Raw genomic sequence first — 22,250 nt, 5'->3', positions numbered from 1 at the left:
CTGCCGAAAACAAAAGAATTTTACTTTTTTTACAATAAAATTATTATTAAAAAACACTACTTATTAATTTTGTATTTTTTGTTAATAAATATGAACATTAAATACATGCTTACCATGTTTGGTTTTCAAATTCCACTGGGCGATGCTTTGGCGCCAGACTCACGTCGTGCTGTGTCTACTGGGCAGCTGTCGCGGCCACGACATCGCGAGCTAGCCGAATTTTTTGCAATTAAAAACGCAATCCTTCTGTCGATCTCTCTATTTCATTCGTTCACTGCTTTCCTAACCTTATATTTCAGCTGGAAATTATTTTCTGATGAAATTTTGGAGTTCGAAACTGAATGTGACTTGAATTTGTGATTGTTGCAATTGATAGCATTTTCTTTGTCAATCTCAGATTTGATCTTGATTCTTCTTTATGGAGCTAATTTTTAACGTGAAATATTGTTGAATTCTGGGCTTTTTGTGAGAGATTAATTTATGTCCATTTAAGTTACATAAATTGAGAAAAGTTTGCTTTCCTTTTGGCGGGATATTGTGTTTAGGATCTTGTTAGAATTGTACTTGAATCTGAGAACGTAATGAATTTCAAGTAATTGGAACGAGATGTGGAAGAAAAAATCGATTTAACTGGGAATTAATTGAACTAGAATAGAAAATGATAGAAGAATAATGAAGAATTTTTCAATGAATGTTTGTTGTTCTCTTCTATTAAAAATACGATGGAATGTTCGATGTTAAAAATCGAGTGATTATTCTAACAAGAATTGATTTAGAATTCGAATGAATTCCGTGCGTGCTAAATTAGAATGTTCAGTGTTTCCCTGTGAATCATAGATCTTTATCGTTAGGTAATTTAAATAAAGGGAATGTATAGGTACTATTACTTTCATGTTCACCTGTGACACACGAAACTCGATACTATTTACAACCCTATAAAAGTACACTTTCCATTACACAAAATGATAAGTAAAATCCAAACATTCCTTTCACCTTCATTAATTTTTAAAGATTATTAAAACAGCTCATGAATTGAAATCATTAAAAAAATTCATATTTGAATATATATGAAGATGATAAGTTATGACACAATCAAACCTAATGAAGACAATAAATCTGTCTTTAATTAAATAACCTTTCAAATAAACGTATAAACAGAAGAATGCAATTCTCTAATAAGAACTTAACAGCAATTTGCAATAATTTCAGAGAACAGAATTCCAAGTTGAAAACTTCAAGACCCTTCCAAGAGACCTACTAATAATTATTTATAATTAGTAGACTGCGGAACATTATGCAAAATAACATTTTTCGAAGTGATTTGTAAAAACAGATATGAAGATTGGATTTTCGTTCCTTTCTTAACGATTTTCTTATGACAAAAATATGACAGAAAATGTATTACTTCAGATATTACCTTTACCATTTATCATATTTCACAAAGTCGTATATGCTATAAATGCATATAATCTGCAGTCTACCAATTAGACACAAATTTTATACATTTATAGCCTACATGTCTGTGAAATACAATAAAAAACAAACCTCAAGTTCTCTATTTCATTTTTAACCCAGTAAGATATTTAAGAAAAGAAAGAAAAACTTTGTTCTTGCCTTCACTATTTCTATATAAAATATCATTTTGCATAAAAATCCATTTATAATATGTACGTTAAAATATTTGCAACGTCGCCTAGTCCGCTTAGAAACTGGTGTAAAAAATCAAAGTAAAGATGAAAAAGACACGATGCACCGTGTACATCTCGAGCGTGTGAAAGGCACGAGCGTCGAGGAGGAGGGCTTCGCACGTTCGTAGAAGAGGATTTCAAATACTCCTGCGTGTGGATCACCCTCGCGAATGAAACACCATCACACGAAGCCTCGTTTAATATCGCAGCAGCCTAGGTGAGACCACCAGCCCCTCCTCCTCGTCGTCTGGCAGCGGTAGATAAACCAGGCGAACCGTCCTTTCCCTCGGAGGTGAGCATCAGAAAGAGCCCAACCCCCTCCCACGATCTAAAAAATTCACGACGCCCTCGATCGCTCGATATCCCGGGGGCTGCCTCGCGCCTCTCTCGACTTTCACCTACGCTCCTCGAAAACACTCGACCACCATTAAGACCAACCCACCCCAATCCCCTGTTGGGAAAGTCGAGCGGTGCTCTGAAAAAGTCCACGACGCGAAACGCCACGTCTGCGAAGAGAATGAAGCCCCGGAGGCTTCGAGTGTGTCGGAATATTCTCCAGTTCACCATTGGCTGGACGAAGAAGTACGTTGGATGGTGAAGATGACAAAGACCAGGCGCTTTGATATGTCAGGGAGAAGCTGAGTTGGAAATTTGAAAAGTATTTTAGGCTGGGTTGAGTTTACTCGAGGGAGAAATCCGAGATCAGCCCTTTGGAGAAATATTCTAGTTTTTATGATTTTTAGTATGGAGGAATCTACCCTAGGCAAACAGAGGTATAATTTCTGAAGGTGTTAGGAATAATTGAGGGGTCTCAGTGCAAGAGGGAGCTACCCCATAACAGTAGCTTTGTGAGATATTAGGGCTTTTATAAAAAGTAATTTACATATAATATTGTAATATGTATATACCAGTGGTGGCCAGATCGTCTATCAGAAATACTCGAGAGCCGCATCCTCTATTGGAACGGTATTAAATTGTGAGTGACGCTTACAGTTTGTGTGTATACCATTGTGCATAATAAAATCAGTAAACTTACAGAAATATCATGTTATATATGTGTATGTAGTATCTGTAAAGTTTATAAAATAATATTCTATACATATATGAGAGTCGCAGTAAGGATCTAAAAGAGTCGTCTGCGGTTCGAGGGCTGCAGTTTGGCCACCATAGATATATACAATCATACTACAGGAATTTTACACGTACTAGTTATAAATTAAGGGATGACAGCTAGACATCAAGAGCTACAAGAATTAATAAAAAATCTAATTTTTCAAGATTTTGTGGGATAACTTCTTCTTGCCCTGTACCCCTCGATTATTTTAATTTTAATGGTGCCATGGGGTATTCCAGAAGCACCCCCGTCTGAAGACGCTAACCACAGTCAGCCGCCAACAAATTTTCAATATCACGCATTCAACCTCAAACAAAAGCACCAGAGCCACCAAGAAACCAGTGCCGTCTCAAACCACCATCCAAACACACAGATCCTCGAGCATCCCCGCGCTCATCCAAACCGATACCACCTCGACCCCCTTCCCTCATCCACCAGCCGTCCCGAACTCTTCATTTCACCAAGAATCCATAATTCCAGGGAGTGAACCCAGGACCCATACACAGCAACCCTTCACAAAACCCTCAACAAACTCCAAAAAATCACTCACAGCCACCTGGACGTTCAATCCTGATCGTCGAACCAAAAAACCTTCGATCGTCTTTTATTATCTCCTATCTTTTTTCCTCCCTCTGATCTCGTACCTTCGATCGCAACTTCCGATGAATAGAGGACGTGTCCCGCAACAGGCAGGTCGCGACGAAAGCGAAACGAAGTCGACGAACGCTGGCGGGGGTTGCGCGCACACGATCGTGGCCACACGATTACAAAAGGGCGTGTGTGTATGCACGTATACGTGGGTTTCACGGAAACAGGCTTAACCCCACGACAAGGTGTGGTTGACGGTCGCGGACGCACTGGCTGGCTGCACCATCGGCTCCCGTTGCCGACTCCCGGTGAACGCACACACCCCACAGTCGGCTCGATATTGATTGGCGGCGGTCGCGTGCCACGTGACTTTTACGTGCGACTCTCGCCCGTCCGCGTTGCGTGCCTCTGCTGCGTGTGGGTGTGTATGGTATATGTGGTATGTCTGTACGTATATTTGGTATGTGTACAGGGTGTCGTAAAATAGCTTCGACACCTGGAAATGAGGGGTTCCTGGGATGATTTGAAACAACTTTTTCCTTAGCAAAAATGTTATCCGAGGCTTCGTTAACGAGATATTAACGAAAAACCACCGACCAATCAGAGCGTGAGTCTGCCGGCCGAGTTCCCGCGGTAGCGTTGACTACCAATCGCAACGCGTAGCTTAAGCGTCCGCGGAAGCTCGGCCGGTAAAGTCACGGTCTGATTGGTCGGGGTTTTTCGTTAATATCTCGTTAACAAAACTTCTGATAATATTCTTGCTAAGGAAAAAGGTGTTTCAAATCATACCAGGAACTTCTCATTTCCAGGGGTCGGAGTGATTTGGGGACACCCTGTATATGTGGTATGTGTGTATGTACACGTGGTATATGTGTAAGTATACAGGGTGAATCACGAATAGTGATCAGTAGAGATTACTGTTATTAGCAGTCCGATCGAAAATGATTTTATCAGGAATAGCATGGTTTCAAGAGAGCTTTAATGCGATTATAGCAAAAGGTTTGTCAACTATTTTTGTTCACGATTTTTCAAAGTCACCTTCAATTTTTTACAAATACACCTATAATTTTATTACGCCTATCTGTTAGAGGATTTCAAGACGAATTCGGTAAGTATCATAACATAACATGTATTAGGCGTAAAAAAAATATACGTGTATTTGCAAAACATTGAAGGTGACCTTGAAAAATCATGAGAAAAAAGAGTTGACAAAAAATTTGCTACAATCACGTTAAAGCTCTCTTGAAACCATACTATACCTGATAAAAACATTTTTAATCGGACTGATCTTAACAGAAGAATCTCTACTGATCACGATTCGTGGTTCACCCTGTATATGTGTTCGTATCCGTAAGCCGCAGCCCTTAACCTTCGCCCCGGCGCTCCTTTCGCGGACACGATGATATTCCGGCCACGCTTTCGATCGTCGACCGTCCTACCTCGCCGGTTTTCCCGTCGACCCCGCCCTGTCGCGTGGGATCGGTGATTTAGGGGGGTAGGTTCGCGCCGATGTTCAGGGTCGCCATGGGGAATGTGGACGAGTGAGTAGCATGTTTGCCAGACGTTTACCTTTAGGTAGAATTAGAGATCGTAGTTTTAAAACTGTGAGAATACTTTATTGTACAATTAAACTGAATATGAAAATGTTTATTTTCACGACAAATCCATAAATATTGTGGCTATAAGGATTTATGTGCAGCCGGTGAATAAAGAAGGTGTTCCGCAACGGGGAATGCAACGAAAAAAATGTTCAACCAACTGTAGTATATTTTTTTACACGAACTTTTTTTTATACGTATTCTTCCGGAACGAATATAAATATCGATCGTATAAGAAGAGAATTGGGCGTACATATATTTCTGTGTTCTTATTAAATCCGAGTTCTAACTTAATAATAACATTTTTTTGCAAACAATACTTTACACGTCATGTTTTGATTAAATAAAATAAATAAAGTGACTATTAAATAAAATAAACGAAGTAATTATCGTCCTGAACTCGGGTCCGCGCCGGGACAATAATCAACTAAGGAGAAATGCTTCAGAGCCTCGTAAACTCGTTTTTTGTCTGGAGCCTAAATTTTAACAAAAAAGGAAGGGGCAACAAAGTATACACTTAACAGGTGCCACGCCCTCTTCCCAGTGGTGGGGATAATGCCAGGACAATAATCGTGTAGAATTATCCAGACAATAATCGAGAAGAGCCTGTACTGACACGGGACACTTATCCTATAACCTCCAAAATCAGACGATCAATCACATCGATCCCCGTCCGAATGAATACCGGAAGTGAGTCGACGGTCGTGGAGCAACCCTCGATCCTCGATCGGTCGCTCGCTCGCGCAGTACCGTCAGCTGAAATTGTCGGCGTTCCTCTGTCATGGCCGCGAATCTCCGGTGTGCCGGGGCTCGCATCGATAACCAAAACAGCGATAACGAAGAACGCGCAGATCGGCCGGAACACGGAGATAGAACCGTAAGGGGTTGAGGCCCGTTACAGACGCTTGGTGCAAGGAAACAGAGGGCTGTCGGTGGTGGTGGCCGGCGACCAAGGGATCGCGTTGGTCGGCCACGAGGCGATGGACGGCCGCGGCAGGATGAAATTTCGAAAGTTGTTACGCGGTCGAATGTCACGGGCGAACGTACTCGTGGCGAGGCTTAACCAATGCACCAGGAAACAGGCGAGCAGAGCCCGGAAATGCATGTGTCTGCCGTCGAATTACGCCCTCGTCGAGTTCCCCGTGGTCTGGTCCGAGCTTAGGTCTGTGATTTTTCCTATTGAGGGGATCTGGGATTAGGACGTTTTAATTAAACCGCGACCCTTTTGCGTTGTTCAACGTTCAATGGTATAGCAATTGGCCGTGAACTTGTCCAGTGACACGATGATTTTGTCGGTAGACGATCGAGCACGTTTGGAAATTCTGTTTGAAAATGTCGGGCACTTTATTTAGAGAGTGGTTGATACTGAATTTTATCTGGTTGTTGAATAATTTATGTGTGATAATTGGTTATTAGATGAAACATTATTCTTCCCTGTAGAGTGTCCTTTTGGAACACTGGTAACCCTTAGACTGTGAACCAATGGGAAGCAGGACACTCTTTATTTACCATGTTCTTTTTTAATAATTTTTAAAAGGAACGTCGAATAGGTTATATTAATTTTATGAAATATGACAACTGTAGCTGTCACAGAAGAAATGTACGATGGATACAAAGCACGGACAGATACAAAAATAGTAATTTTCGAATTTCTTGTTACACAACGAATGAAGAATGCTTGTAGGCGTTGTTAACTGTCAAAAGATTGACCCTGCTATGGTCCTTAGTCCGCCAATGACAAGGAAGGGAAACACGCAGATCGGTAATAATTTCTTTAGACATTTTTGTAGAGACAAGATTTAGATTAAGTAAGTAAACTGTCATAACAGCGTTAAAGAAACGAAAACATGATTGAATTGAAATATATCCGAAGATCATAGCAGGGTTAAGTTAATAATTCATTGCACACAGGAGGCATCTGTATAATTATTATCTAGCTTGTATATTTTCTACCCAATATTTCTATGATAGTTTTCGAGGAAGAATATTTTCTTTTTACCTTACACACTATTTATTGAACGACCCTGACACAATTCGATTTCATCCAGTCTTAACACCACTTTTTGAATTTTTCTTTTTCACTTTTTAACTTTTTATATTTTCGAGGAGTTGATCTCTTTGTTAAACGAACGGCTCAGATACATCCAACATTTTCTTAAGTGTGCCTTAACGAAAAGCCCTCATACCCCACTAATAATTTAATAATCGATGGTACAATTATTATCCAGCTTGTATATTCCCTAAACAATATTCACAATATCCCCTCGTTAATTTAGAATGTTTTTTTTTTAATTCAGTGAATTTAGAAACTTTCTGTACAAGGACGTATTCCTCAATATACAGTATATCATCGATGAGTGTTCGAAGGTTCCTTGGCACTCAGTATTCAGACATTATTCTCACCACTCAGTGCCATAGATTCTTCGAACACTTATCGATGATTTACTGTACTATGTTCTTGAATGTATCAAACGTATATTTCTTGTAAAAAATGTGTTCCTGTGAATTTCTTCGGGGCTCGAGAGCCCCGTTGACACTCTCCACGCTGTTCTCTTTTGGCAGACACGTCAATGTTTTTCAGAGCGAACCAGCAGCTGTGCGACGGTGCGATCAGATGCGCCCGGGACCACGTGTTCCCAGTGCACCGTGCCATTTTGTCCGCGGTCAGCCCGTACTTCAAGGCCCTTTTCACGAACAGCCTGAAAGGCGGCAAAACGGAGACCACCGAGGTCGCCATCGATTCCGTTCCCGGCAAAATTTTCAGTCTGATCCTCGACTACGCGTACACCGGCACCTGCAACGTGAACGCTGACAATGTCGAGCAATTATTACCGTTGGCCGATCAGTTCGAGGTCCTTGGTGTGGTCCAGTTGTGCTGTCAGTTCTTGCTGCAGGAACTGAGACCCGAGAACTGCCTAGGTAATGTGTCGTATTCGTTGTCGAACGAGATTTAAACACACGTAAACCCCTTGTGTTGGAATCAGTCGAGAGGGTAGATATCATATCTATCATAGAGATAAAAAATCAAACTAAAATACAAACAAGCATGGGCGTAGCCGGGTTCAAGGTGAATTTCATAATATTATTTTAAATGGATTTTAGATTTATTTTTACGGACTATAAATATTAGTTTATAGATAGAGGCTCTGAAACATTTCTCCTTTCGCGATTCATGTCACGATACGGACCCAACTTCTGGACAATAATCGAACGAATACTGTATAATATTTTTCTCCTCTGGGAGTGGCGCAAAATTCAATTTCTTTCCTCTACGGTTGGGCAAAGGCCCCTTCCTGCCCCCCTGGCTACGCCAATGCAAACAATCCGTGTGTCCTGAACTAAACGACACACTGCAAGGAGTTAAGTTTCGTTGCAGAATGTGACGAATATATTTCTTTTTATCTTACTTATGCTAATAAATAATTTGACAGCAATCCCTTTCTATTTTTGTTGAAAATGTAATATATCGTCGGTGATATTTGTATTATTTAGTTGTCGATCGAAAATCGGTATGTTCCGTCGTAAATAAACGAAATGAAAAAAAAAAAAAAACAAAGAATCGGGTCCCGTGTAAACGTCTAGCTACTAGCAAGACACTGCTGAATTGTGACAACTTAGGTGTCTTTAAATTCGCCCGTCACTATTTCTGCCGTGACCTGGAAGAGAGGGGCCGGAAATACATTCGTCATCACTTTAAGCGGATACTACAAGAGAGCCAGGAATTCAAAGAGGTCACCGGCGAGGAACTCGAGGCGATCCTACGTGACGACGAGCTGAACGTTAAAAACGAGGAAATTGTTTTCGAGGCGGTTAAAGCCTGGGTCGAGCACAACCCCGAAGAAAGAAGGCCTTGCTTGCCGAGGCTCTTGAGATGCGTCCGGTACGGCCTGATGAGCTATCACTTTTTCACGAACAATATCCTCGCGTGGAAGACCGTCGAGGAGGATCAAGTGAGTACATCTCGTCGGACATCCATTGTCCGAAAGACCAACCATGAATTTCCCTTCGACACTTCGTCCTTGACCGAATAACTATTAATTCCTATTATTACTTATAATATTACAGTATTCATTACTGCTTCCTTTCCATTATTTAAATACGGAGATTCTAAATTGAATAATATTCATAATTGTATTCTATACTTTCATTGAGTGTACGGTACTCCGCGGTGTTACAAACGGCCGCCATATTGGATTCTTGTTACGGAACGATATCTTAGACTAAAAGAATCGTTTTAATATTTATGGTTGATTTTGCTGTTGATTCAATATACACTATGGGCCTCAAACTTCTTCGACGCTATTTTAAAATCACTTTAAATAGTTTCTGTTGATCCAATATATATACATATTAATGTATCTTCACAAATGATAGGTTAAGTCGTAAATACCTCCTGCTTCCATTTAAATTTCTTTCATTCGTAGATGAATTGAAATCATTTAAATATCCATGGCAATGATTGTGTTAATAAAATTTAACAATATTCATATATTATTCTCAATAATAAGAAATTTAGCACAGGAACGAAATTTCTATTTAATTTTCAATTTCATCTAAAATTGTAAATTTCCATAAACATGCCCAGTGTACTAGAAACTCAATCCAATAATTTCAACCCGAAATGTCCTTACCATCCATCCCGAAAGAAAATTCTACAATAAAAAACGAACGAATAACGTTTTTACACTTTTAAGCACTGCCAGCATGTTCTCGGCCCCGCGAACGCGTACCTGAGCGAGCAAGAAACGAAACACAGTGGCGGCGAGATCGATCTGAAGAATCCATTTGCACGGCCCAGGATCCCGTACGAGATCCTGTTCGCGATCGGCGGCTGGAGCGCCGGTTCCCCGACGAATTTCGTGGAGACGTACGACACGAGGTGCTCCGATTGACTTTTTCCTCGCTGTGTACCATAGACAACATAGAAACTATCGTATCCGATCGTGAGTTGTCGCGGGTAATCGATCGTTACACGCGGGAACCGTGATCCAAGCCGAGATTCACCCGGGTCGTGTGTAATTGGAACTCCAGAGCTGACAGATGGTTTCTATCAGTGAGCATGGACGCGACCCCGAGGGCTTATCACGGTCTATGCGCCCTGAACAATCAGATCTACATGATCGGCGGTTTCGACGGGAATCAACACTTCAACACGGTCCGATGCTTCGATCCGGTGACCAAAGAGTGGCGTGAACGGGCGTGCATGTACCACGCCCGGTGTTATGTCAGCGTCTGCACGCATGGTGAGGCTTGATTTTTTGTTTAGGGGATAGAGGGTGGTTCTGTTGAATCGTTTAACACTAGAACTACCAAGCAAGTCTGGGTTAGGTAGTGTTTTGTTTAGGGGATAGAGGGTGGTTCTGTTGAATCGTTTAACACTAGAACTACCAAGTAAGTCTGGGTTAGATAGTGTTTCGGTAGTCTTAGGTAGTGTTTTGTTTAGGGGGTAGAGGGTGGTTCTGTTGAATCGTTTAACACTAGAACTACCAAGCAAGTCTGCGTTAGATAGTGTTTTGTTTAGGGGGTGGAGGGTGGTTCTGTTGAATCGTTTAACACTAGAACTACCAAGCAAGTCTGGGTTAGATAGTGTTTTGTTTAGGGTGTGGAGGGTGGTTCTGGTGAATCGTTTAACACTAGAAATACCAAGTCAAAATGACTTGCTAATACACTCTGATAACGATGATTAAAATGTTATATTGACACTCGTGTTAACATTCTCTAACCCTCGAACAGATATTGGGATTTTGTAAGGAAACCGAAACTTCGAGAAAGCAGAGAAAACTCCAAAAATCACTACATGAGTTCTTTCATAATATTAAGAATGTTGAGAATCTCCTCAAGTTTATCGAAAGTAATAAATACCTGTACGATTCCATTTAACTATCACTGACTAACAGTGCTCGTTGCTAATGACCCAGATGTCGATGCAACGCTAATCCTTTAATAAAAAAAAAACAGTTTTTCTCAGATCTTTTGTAAGTTTTATTACGACACGACATTAAAGAAGTTAGTTAATTTATAAATTTTTAAAAGTTTGCCATATTTATCGATCGATCGAAAGAAATATGCGTTTATCGTTGGTGGTTCTAGTGTCAAGTTGGCACGATAGGTCAGTTAACACTTTATCTGAGGATATCTCGTTTAGATTGTAAACAGGAACGTTTAACGCGTTAACTATAGTCTGTTATTTAATAGATTTAGTAGATCTAACAGCTGAGAAAGTTATTATTGAACACTTCGATCACAGTAGGAAATTATATTTATGAGAAATAGCAAGAACTCTTATAGAATAACGTAACAATTTCTTCTTTAACTGTGATCTAACAAGGAACACTATTCAATTGATGAAAATATCGAAGAGATTTTTACATATAGTTCGAAAGTATACGTTATACAGGATACGAAAATACAAATTAAAAATACTATTGAAAGTTGATTTGACCTTGAGATGTTAAACAAGCGTCTGTGAGAAAAAACAAACACTGAGTGATCTGGAAAGAAAAGGCAAAGAGTGGATGAAAGAATGAGCAAAAATAAGGGAAAGAGAGTGAACCAAACCGCGTTCTGAAAATGAATTATCTTTATTATATAACAGTGCAGAATAATAATAATAATAATCTGATCGACAAACTCATGACATGTGTAATGGATAGTTATCTTCGCCTATGAATTTAATTAATTGTTATGTAATAAAGGTAATTCATTTTCAATAAACGGTGTTTCATTCTCTTTTCCTTATTTTTGCTTTTCCTTTCCTGCTCCCTTTGTCCTTTTTTTCCACGCATCTTCTCCCAGACGCTTCTTCGACCTTCCAATGTCAAACCAGCTTTCAATAATACTTTCAATTTGCATTTCTGTATTCTCTGTGACATATACTTTCGAGCTATACATATATAAAAGTCTGTACGATTTTTATTATCAATTCATATAGTCTTTCACTATATCAATTCACTATATCAATCATACAGTGTTTTTTGCAAGGTAATAGCACTGAAATTCAAAAATCCATTAACAGGCTATCGGTCAGTAAAGTGTTAAGTGTTCCGAATAGTCCAATACTTCGTGCAAGTTTATTATTCAATAATCCATGTACATCAAAGTCCAATTAAACACGAACAATCGAGACGTATCTACATATAAATGGCGCCCGATCGTTTAAACCGTATGGCTTTGCAATCAGGAGGAAAGATTTACGCCCTCGGCGGCTACAATGGCCGCACCAGGATGAACTCCGGGGAACGATACGAACCGCAGAAGAACCAATGGGAGATGATACCGCCGATGCATCGTCAAAGGTCAGACGCGAGCGCGGCCGCGTTGCAGGACAAGATTTATATCGTTGGCGGTTTCAACGGACGGGAAGTTCTGAATTCCGCGGAGGTCTTTGACGTGAGGACCAATCAGTGGAGCTACATACATTCGATGATCAATCCACGGTCCGGTGTTTCCTTGGTGGCGTTCCGCGACAGTCTTTACGCTCTCGGTGGCTTCGACGGCTTTACCAGACTCTGTTCCGGTAATTACTACTTTGAAAATATGTATGAATATGAAAATGAGTTTACAGAAATTTCGGCTAGTGTATTTTGAAAATACCATTAATCGCTCCATTGTATCTAACTTTGTATTTTCATTAAAAAAAAATGGAGGTTCCTTTAAGTGTTAATATAGAAATAGTGAAAAATAATTGTTCATTTCAACTTTACTTATGTGAATAGCGAATGACTTTATAGAAATTTCGCAGTTCGTTTTCTGTTGAATTATATTTTTTTCTTTTTAAATAAATTTATGTTTATTTTTTGAAACCGATGTCTACGTTTTGTTTAATTAATCCCAAAATATTACCTCACATAAATTTTTCATTGGTATGGAATAATTATAACAATTCATCGAAAAACATGGTAACTTTATAGAAATGTGGATTTTATGCATTTATAGTATAGACGATTTTGTGGAATTTCAGTGGGGACGAGAGTTCGATGAAGTTTGAACAGATTGTTATTTTGTTTGTAACTTGATAAAACAATTAAGAGTTTGATAATGTTTAAGGAGGTTTTTATTTTATCTAAAATTGGGTGGAATATTGAATGACGAGAAGGAATTTCTGTTTAATTTCACTTCCTGTAAAATAGCTCATAAAAATCTATATTTGCATAAACATCCGTAGTCTATTATTATAACTACAACTTCTAACGTAATTGTTCCTACTGTCTTCTACAATGTGAATTCAATAATAAATTGATAATTCGAAATATTTTTCTACTGGCACGAATTAGATTTTCGCGGATGAAATTTGTGATCTGTGAGAATATTGTATTTACGTGGTTGTTGTCTGTTCTTTCAACCATTCAATATTACTGGAAGTTTCCTGGCCGAGATCGCTCCACTGAGCGTAAGAGCGTTCAATCGCCCAGGGATTTTCCGCTACGTAGAAATTAATGTCTCGTTACAATATCGATCCGACGTTCCCGCAGGGGAACGTTACAATCCGAATCATTCGGAGGACTGGCACACGGTTCCAGAGATGCTCAGCCCTCGCAGCAATTTCGCCACGGTCATCTTGGACGACATGATTTTCGTTGTCGGCGGTTTCAATGGTAAAACAATTATATAATATATAAAAAAAAAACTCTTGACAAAAATACCTTTTCTCTTGCAACCCCCATCCACTGTTCGGATCAATTTGATCAAAAAGCAAATCTTTTTAAATAATTCTGTATCATAGACATGTATTAGGTGTACCAGTAAGTAATCCACCATTTTGTTTGAATAAAATTATAATATAATTTCAATGCAGAACATATTCCAGCCCACTTTTCGTAAAATTGCAATATAGTTTTGATTTCCTAAAAAGGGAATATCAAACTTCGCAAAATATAACGGAGTATTTATCGATAGAACTAATATGTGTTAAAATATTAAAACTTCCACTGCTCTATAACCACAATTGAAACACTAATATTTAACTTGCTAAGTATTTAAAACTATTTACAACAAGGATTATACATTAAGTTCATTACTTTGAAAAATAGATAAGTTTCTCGAATAGATAAGGTACTATTTACAGCGTATTTCTAATATGTTGAATTTGTTTCCATTACAGTCGAAGGTTAAAATTTGATAACGATATTGTCAAGCATAATTGTAATATTTCTTTAAGACAATTATAGATTACCTTGGACTGTTTGTATATACTATTTAAAATGCTTCTATAATATAATTCTAATCGCTTCTAATTTTGCTTGATGCATAAAACGAGCAGGCTCGACGACAATCGCGTACGCAGAATGCTACGATGCAGACAGCAACGAGTGGTACGACGCGTCGCCGATGAATCTTAATCGAAGCGCCTTGAGCGCTTGCGTTATTGCCGGCCTTACTAACGCGCGTGAATATTCATACCAAAGCAAAGCTCGGGATCTTGGCCAAGGTATGTATTAAAAATTTTCGAAACTTCAATAGAAAAATTTCTAAATCATTGGATTCGTGGAAATATTTTGGTTTGGTCCTTTGAGATACCTTCTCCGTAAACTGTCAAAAGAAATATGAACCAAAAAACACAATATAACAATATATAAAAAAAAAATTTTATCCATCTAAATTTTCTTGACAGACAGCTATTAAATATTTATAAATTTAAGAATACTGATGGCTGATGCCCTCACGGATGACGCATCAGTACGAAATGTAAAAAATAATATAGTAAAATCTTGCTAAGAGCTCGAAACACGGACACTATTTCTGCCGCTCATAAATTACGCTAGCTTTTAACTGCTTGACTGGTTCCAAGAAGGACTCGTCTAAAAGGGGGATGACGCACGATCATTTATCCTGCAGCTCTTTCCGAGCATTTATCAAGAATTTACTGTGCCTTGTTTTTCAAAATTAAAATGGTAATCACTTTTCTAGACCTTTTTCCTCCAAATCGTTTAGTATTTACTTCGTAAAATTTCTTGTAAAATTTTCTAATATTTGTGGACAACTATCGCCTGGCGTGGCGTAAACAGAAAGGTCTTCAAAATCAGTTAAGCATTTAACATGTTAATAAAGAATATTATTCGCTTCACTCAATCGTTTTGCTCTTATGCATATTTAAGAGTATAATTATCTTTCCTTTAATATAATCTGTCCTTTCCGAGCACTTACCAAGAATTTACTGCGCCTCGTTTTTCAAAATTAAAATGTTAATCACTTTTTTAGACCTGTTTCTTCCAAATCGTTTAGTATTTGCTTCGTAAGATTTCTTGTAAAATTTTCTAACATTTGTGGACAACTATCGCCAGACGGAAAGGTCTTCGAAATTAGAGTTAAGCATTTAACATGTTAATAAATGTGAATATTATTCACTTCACTTAACCGTTTTGCTCTTATGCATATTTAAGAGTATAATTATCTTTCCTTTCGGTGAATTATTGAACAATGTTTACCGTTCAGGACAAGCGTCGTCCGAAAATCAGGAGAAGACCAATCAAGGCGGCGAGGGTGCCGCCGAGACGAACGCCGCAATTTCCACGGAAGAGGGTGAATCTGTGAACTTCGAGGAACACGATCAAGGGGAAGCTGGCCCCATGGAGGAGATAGCGGAGAGCGGTGGCAATTTTCTAGGATAACTCGATGATCGAGAAAAACAGTTAAAAAAGAGAAAAAAAGCGGATCAAAAATATGTTACATTTTCGATAGGCGGTAAAACCGACGAACACTCGACGTCTGTTATCACCATATGTTTCGTCTCTTCAAACAGTTCCAATGACACTGAGCACAACTCAATGAAATTTGTTCATGAAGTTTAAAGTTCGAAACTTTTAAATTGCATGGTGATATCAGATACAGAGTTGTTCGTAAAAGAAACGATCGCTTAGAAAGATAAAAGAATGCGCTTGTGGGGTAGGAAAAAGGTGGTCACGCGTGATAAGAGTTTTGAAAACTAGGCGTTTTTTTTATATTATGTTTTAGGGGAAATCGTCGCGTAATGTGGTACGCGGGTTTTAATCGTGATATCGAGTCTTTCATTTTTAGCTAAATCGTTATTTTGTAGGACATATTATTTTTCTGTTAAATCATTTGTTTATTCTTTTTTTTTTTTTGCTTCTTTTTATAGGACACGCTTGATCAATGAGAGATGGGAAATGTGATTAGTGCTTTGCACCCGAATTTTAGCCATTAATGTATTATATTGAAGAACCGATTCGCGTATTATAAGCGGCTTTGAATATTTTTCGCTTGTTTCCTTTTTCTCTCTCGTCTGAACGATACAGGCACGTTCGCGGATGGAGATACATTTGCACGGTTTGTTCCGCGAGGTGTGTACACTAAGATTTTGTCCTTTTTAATTGTCGATCGAACGAGACAAATTGTTGTTTCACCTTTTTTTTAATCGCCCATGCACGTGTATCTCGACACCGAGCGTTTTTTCTTCTCTGGTAGCGATCCTGATGTGCCTTGGACTGTTATTTTAAACGAATAAAAGTATACCGATTGCGAAATTACTCGCTACTGTGCTCTTAATTACTCAATTTTCATAAGGAATTAAAACTTCATCTTCCTATAGAAAGTCTATGTTCCACTTTATGTCAAATTAACGATTAATTTGATGAAGAATGAACTTGTACTCTTCTACTTTCATTTTTGATTAATTATATAATCATTAACGATTTACTTAATGCTACACTGCATAGCATAATTATAACTTAAAAATTCAATCCTTGTGTATTGTACTTAAAATAAAAACGAACCACTTTTTTTCTAGGGAATATAATCTATCCTTTTCTGGGAGAACATTATTTCTCTACAAGATTTCAGACACGGCAAACTTTGTTCATTTTTATTCTAACCACAATCTATAAGAACTGAAAATTCTAGAGTGGTTTTATATTTACGCCACGCAGTGTATAGTACATTCCTGGAAAATTAAAATGAAAAATATAAATAAACTATGACACCATTTGAAAGAAAATGTATAGTTCTTCGAAATAAGAGAAGATTCGTTAAAAGTGCAAAATCATAAGCACTAAATCTCGAGGTGAGGTAAGACTTTACGACAATAATACTAGACACTTCTCCTTTTTTTTATTAATCTATCTCATTTATGTATACGTAGATTTATTCGCTTTTCATATGTATCCATATATTATGTATAGTGTATACATTGTTGTTCGCTTCTTCATCGATGTTGCTCTTGCAACTACAAACTCTCTTCTCTCAAAAACTCGCGTCTTACATTTTGTTTTTTTTTTTTTTATTCTCATTGTATACTCTTCTCTCGCAACAACGCACGGTTCGATCAACAAATCATTTCCCCGTGTTCTCTTGTTAGTCGAACTAATATACTATAGTCGCGACGACTATCGTTCGCAGTCACACTGGAACGAGTCGTCGACGTTGCGAATCGAAAGAAGGGTCGCGAACGATCGCTCGGAAAATGTCGTTCCCGTAGCCGTCGCGGACATTTCGTTCCCCCATTTTGCGCTTATTCAACCCTCGATCGCTTCGTTCCTCTTACCGAAATTACAACGCGAAAATCGACAATTCAGCGGAGAAAGTGAGGTTTAAGACACAGATTATCGGAAATCGCCTAGAACCCAGCCATTTTCTAACGAGGAACTCTCGGATTTGGCGGCTCGATTTAAATCTCTTGTACTGAATTCACTCTTACGCGAACATTCAAAAACCAAAATGCTCATAACTTTGTTAAAATACAAAACAAATGACAATTTTACTAAACATTTATTAACATTTCTCATGAAACTGTAATGAAACGTAAAGATATAATTTAAAACAAAACAAAAAAAAAGTATCTTAGAGTTAATTGTATACAAATCTCTAGTATTTCAATTTTCTCTGCTCTTTTTTTAGTGAATCGTAAACTTAATTGTGCAGTCTAAAAAGGGGATGGAAAAATATATTCGACCCCTTTTATGGTGAATATTTACGTCAGCGTGATCACGCTCAAGTCCGCCATCTTGTCAACCGAAAAATAGCGCTTATCAAACCTAACTAAATATTTCAAACAAAACATAAAAGAAATTTATAAAATGTATTATGTACAAATAATTCCCTATATTTCAATTTTCTCCACTATTCATTTAATAACTTAGAAACTTAATCGTACACCCCAAAAAGGTGTTGAAGAATATATTCAACCTAATTTATGGCCAGTGTCCGCGTCAGCGTGATCAAGTCGATGTCCGCCATCTTGTCGATCCGAAAAATAGCGCTTATCCGATAGAAGCTTAACATTATACAGTACAAAATCGATTACCAGCCGGAACATACGTCGATCGTACGATCAGACACCACGTGCAATTGAGCAAATAATAGGAGAACAATAAAAAAAAATTCCATCGACCGTATTTGCACGCCAAAAGTCGTCCTCAATCTTAGTCGAGTCCTTTTCAACCCTTCACGCGACGAGCTCCTCCGTATCGATCGACGAAGGGAGCAAAAACGAGTTTCCTCGCCCTCGAGACACAAGCACGTTTCCGCAGAGAGAAAAAAAAAAAGAAATGCGTCCCAGCGATACGCGCGGGAATCGCGTCCCTCGATATGTGTGCCTACATAAAAACGTGTCGTATGAGGGGACGACCAAATTGCGCTCGCTGAGCACGCGATTATATCGAAATGCTCCTACGAGATATATTACAAACATATTACAAAAATGGAGTACCAGTGAAGTGTGCGACCGTGTTTTGCTTGTAAATTAACGGAGATACGTGAGCGGCTTAGAATCGAAGGTGAAGCGAGATCGTTTAGTTTCTCCGCCCAAGCTTTTGGCGTTGGGTCTTCTGACCTGTTGTTGAATACCGTTCCAGGGAACATTCTGTGTACCTCGAGCTTAAATTTTCTTTTAGTTCATTTACTGATTAGTAAATTTATCACGCCTGAATATTGTATATAAAGGGTGTCCCACCTAACGTGAGCACTTTCAATATTTCACTTTGTTTTGGAGATACAAGAAAACGTGAGGGGATAGTATTGTTTGGTTAGAAAGAGCGAATACTATAAGCAACAATTTTTCTTAAGGACGTTTGTTTAGAAATTTCAAGGTAGTCGATGGTTTTTTAAAATGGGATTACATATTTTTATCAGCGTGGCGTAGTAGTTGAGATCAAGACTAATCCAATGACCTAGAATACTGTGACTTTGGGTACGAAAAATCCACAAATGTATAGATTAAATAATAAAATAACTATGATAGAGGGATCAGTCGAAAAATGTATCAAAGCTGATAGACATCACTTTGAGCATTTAATGAAATAAATTTTCTACAAATCAAAAGCAAGTGAGATGATACTAAAGATACTCGTTTTACGTGGGACACCCTGTATATAACTAAAAACGAGAACTTTCATCCTAATTCTAATTCGAAAGATCCTCTGGTGACAGTGTATACAAATAAAAAAAAAAACACGACGATATTGCCACAGTTATTGCGTTCTAACAACCCGAGAAGAAATCTTTGAAAACAATTTATCTTACGATCGAAGGGGTTGTTATCGAGAAGCTGCAGGGGAAATCGTCTTTTCTTTGAATCGTCTCAAGATTCTCTCAAGCTTTTGTTTCCGATCCGTCGTGGTTCAGACGACGTTCAAGCTTCTCGATGAGGAAATCAGACGGAACGACGCGATCTTACGGTTGAACACTGGAAAGTCTTTTCTCGAGGACTTTTTTGGTTTTTGTGCTTCGCAGCTTCGGGCGAACATACGCGCACGCGAGTACCGGTTCTGGTCCTGATAAATCTGTACTCGCGGGGTGGATCACGGACATCTCTGGCACCGAAACGTGTTTCGGTGAACAGTTCGCGTGTCCCGCGTGAGCTTTTTGTTTTTATTTTACGGTGTAAACACGTATACGCGTACAGACGGGCGTTGTATACAATTTACGCGCGTCGGTGAGAAACGCTCACAGTGGGCGCTGCGTGGGTGTACATTTAACGATATTATGCGGAGAGTTCGACACGTACGAATTCTGGCAATTTGTCTTTCAACCCTCGGAAGCCGAACGGTTTTAGACGGACGCGGAAGACGAACGCAGAGTCATTTTGACTCATGGCTAAATTTCTATTGTACACGCGTTTCCAGAAGGAATTGAATATAAAATTAACTAATTGATTGAAATTATAAATACATATATACATAATCGCACGTAAATAAGCAATAAATCAGTACGACTTTGTCAACGTTGGGTCAAAGTGACTCTGCATTCGTCGTACGAGGGTTAATTGGCGAAGTGACAAATAAACAGTTACTGAATCATGTTCGATTTGGCGAATGACATTATTAATTCGGTTTAAATAAGGTTAAAGGTACGTTTTCACGTAACTGGGAATCGTGACTTTTATGGTGATGAGTAGACTCCGGGTTTTTATGCAAAATGACATTTTATAAAGTAATTTAAGATGACTGGAACTAAGATAGAAATTTCTTTCTTCCCTTAAACATCTTATTAAGTTAAAAATAAAAAAAGAAAGTTTTGTTTCTTATGGTATTTCGAAGGGCCTTGTAGGCTATAAATGCATAAAATCCGATATCTAGTCATGACACTAAATGTACCGAACGTTAATGACTTGGCCGTATAGGTCATAGTTTCCCAATCTTTTTTTGCTCACTACCCCTCTTCAAAGTTTTCTCTTGATGAGTGCCCCCTTCAACAAAATTTCTAAATGTATCTGTGCATATAATCTTTAAATCTTAAAAAGTTAAATTGAAAGTAAACAAAATAAAATAATTAGAATACCTCCTCAGATCTCCTCAGCGCCTACTTTGGGAACCTATGGTATAGGTCAAAGAAACATGGAGGAAATAAGACGTTTTAACATCGTAATATTTTTAAATGATTACGAATTGAAGATTTTTCCTGTAGAAATTTATAATTTTGCTAAATTGCTCCAACTACTTCACTCGACGCCATGTTTAAAACAAACTAAATGTTGTGAAATAACAAAGTAAGAATAACAAAGAACCATGACTTTTATTGTCACGTGAAAACGTACCTTAACTGAAAATAATAGACTTAATGAATATTTTATAAACGTTGTTAAGGGTAGTGTAAAGAAGAGAACACACGACGATAAACCTAATTCTTTTCAGTTGAATTTTAAAGTGCCTCCTTTGTCTTCCCTCGGTACACATGGCGGATATTGTTAGAGAATAAAAGCACGTTAATAATAATTTTCGTCAGTATGTCAAAGACCAAATTGCCGTCGTACCGCGAGCCTCACTGTCGCCGTTTATTCACTCTCGTCCATTTCGAGGAACAGCGATAAATTAATTACACACGTCCTCTCTCTCTCTCTCTCACTCTTTCGATGATATTCACGGTTTAGCAATTAGCAGACGCGACGGCACGCGTCTTCGTTGCTTCGATTACGATTAATTGTATAACTTTTTTTCATTTTTTCATTTTTTTTTTATTTAGATTGTTCTGAGCAATTGAGATCTAGTATTGGAGGGATTTCATATACCTGAAATGGTAGTCACTTGTCTCTTTCTCGTGTTCCAGTTTCATCCGTATTTGAACTTCTTCCACGTTTACTCGTCCTCCTCCTCCTCCCCGTTGCTCCGGTTCGTCAGTTTCACTTCTTCTAAATTCATTCACTACCCAAGAACGAGAATCCGTTCGTCCTCTGCGACGTCGATCGGACGATACCGTTTTTATTTAAAAGTCCTTCGTTTTGTTTTACCGTTTTATCCGTTCTCGTTTAATTAGAATACCCTCTATCGAAGTTACGCGTCTCATCCATCCGCCTCACACCGATACGCACTCACACTTATTTGAAAGTAACAATTGACATACGTTTCGTAACTTTCCTAGCGTCTAGACAATGTGTCCCTGCATTGTCTTGTGTATATACTTCGATTTGTTATCCCCACTTCTTCTCTTGTGGGAAAATTTTATCTTTTATTTCGACACTTTCGACACGTCACTGTATTCTCGAGATTAAAAAAAGAAAATAGTTTCAAACAAAGAAAACAAAGCGAAGCCGCGAGCTCGTTTATACGGTCTCGAAGTGTTCCGTTTCCGGTCGAAGGTGACAACGCGACTGACGATAATGGCCGACTCCCCGAGGATCGGTTGGCCGATCCTGCCACGCATGCGCAGTTCGACTTCTGATTTTTCCTTTCGGATTGTACGCATGATTTTTTGACCGTTGCGCCCACAGGGTTTCACGATAGGCCGAAAATTACATATTTGAATTTGATCGTGGTAAGAGTTCAGGGTAGTTTGACGATGTTCGTTACGGGTTATTGTAATGTTGGAGGAATCAGC

At 38.6% G+C, this 22,250-nt stretch overlaps 1 protein-coding gene across 1 annotated transcript; it reads left to right on the top strand.

The window, feature by feature from the left end:
* The first annotated feature begins 4,914 nt into the window (after positions 1-4,914).
* On the top strand, positions 4,915-15,595 carry LOC107187639 (kelch-like protein 10). The gene is made up of 10 exons (XM_015575782.1): positions 4,915-4,931; positions 5,890-6,150; positions 7,570-7,907; positions 8,607-8,938; positions 9,683-9,867; positions 10,020-10,231; positions 12,169-12,504; positions 13,460-13,582; positions 14,248-14,415; positions 15,420-15,595. The coding sequence occupies exons 1-10, from the start codon at positions 4,915-4,917 to the stop codon at positions 15,593-15,595; spliced, it is 2,148 nt and encodes a 715-aa protein (XP_015431268.1).
* The last annotated feature ends 6,655 nt before the right edge of the window (positions 15,596-22,250 follow it).

Source organism: Dufourea novaeangliae, unplaced genomic scaffold (assembly GCF_001272555.1).
Source record: "Dufourea novaeangliae isolate 0120121106 unplaced genomic scaffold, ASM127255v1 scaffold101, whole genome shotgun sequence".
Taxonomy (NCBI): Eukaryota; Metazoa; Arthropoda; class Insecta; order Hymenoptera; family Halictidae; genus Dufourea; species Dufourea novaeangliae.
This window is presented reverse-complemented; position numbering and strand designations above follow the sequence as displayed.

Bases quoted from the DNA above. Each gene is read 5' to 3' on its own strand.
- LOC107187639 (XM_015575782.1), top strand. The intron at 8,939-9,682 runs GTGAGTACATCT...TACACTTTTAAG, and splicing joins AGACCGTCGAGGAGGATCAA to CACTGCCAGCATGTTCTCGG. The intron at 9,868-10,019 runs GTGCTCCGATTG...TTGGAACTCCAG, and splicing joins GTGGAGACGTACGACACGAG to AGCTGACAGATGGTTTCTAT.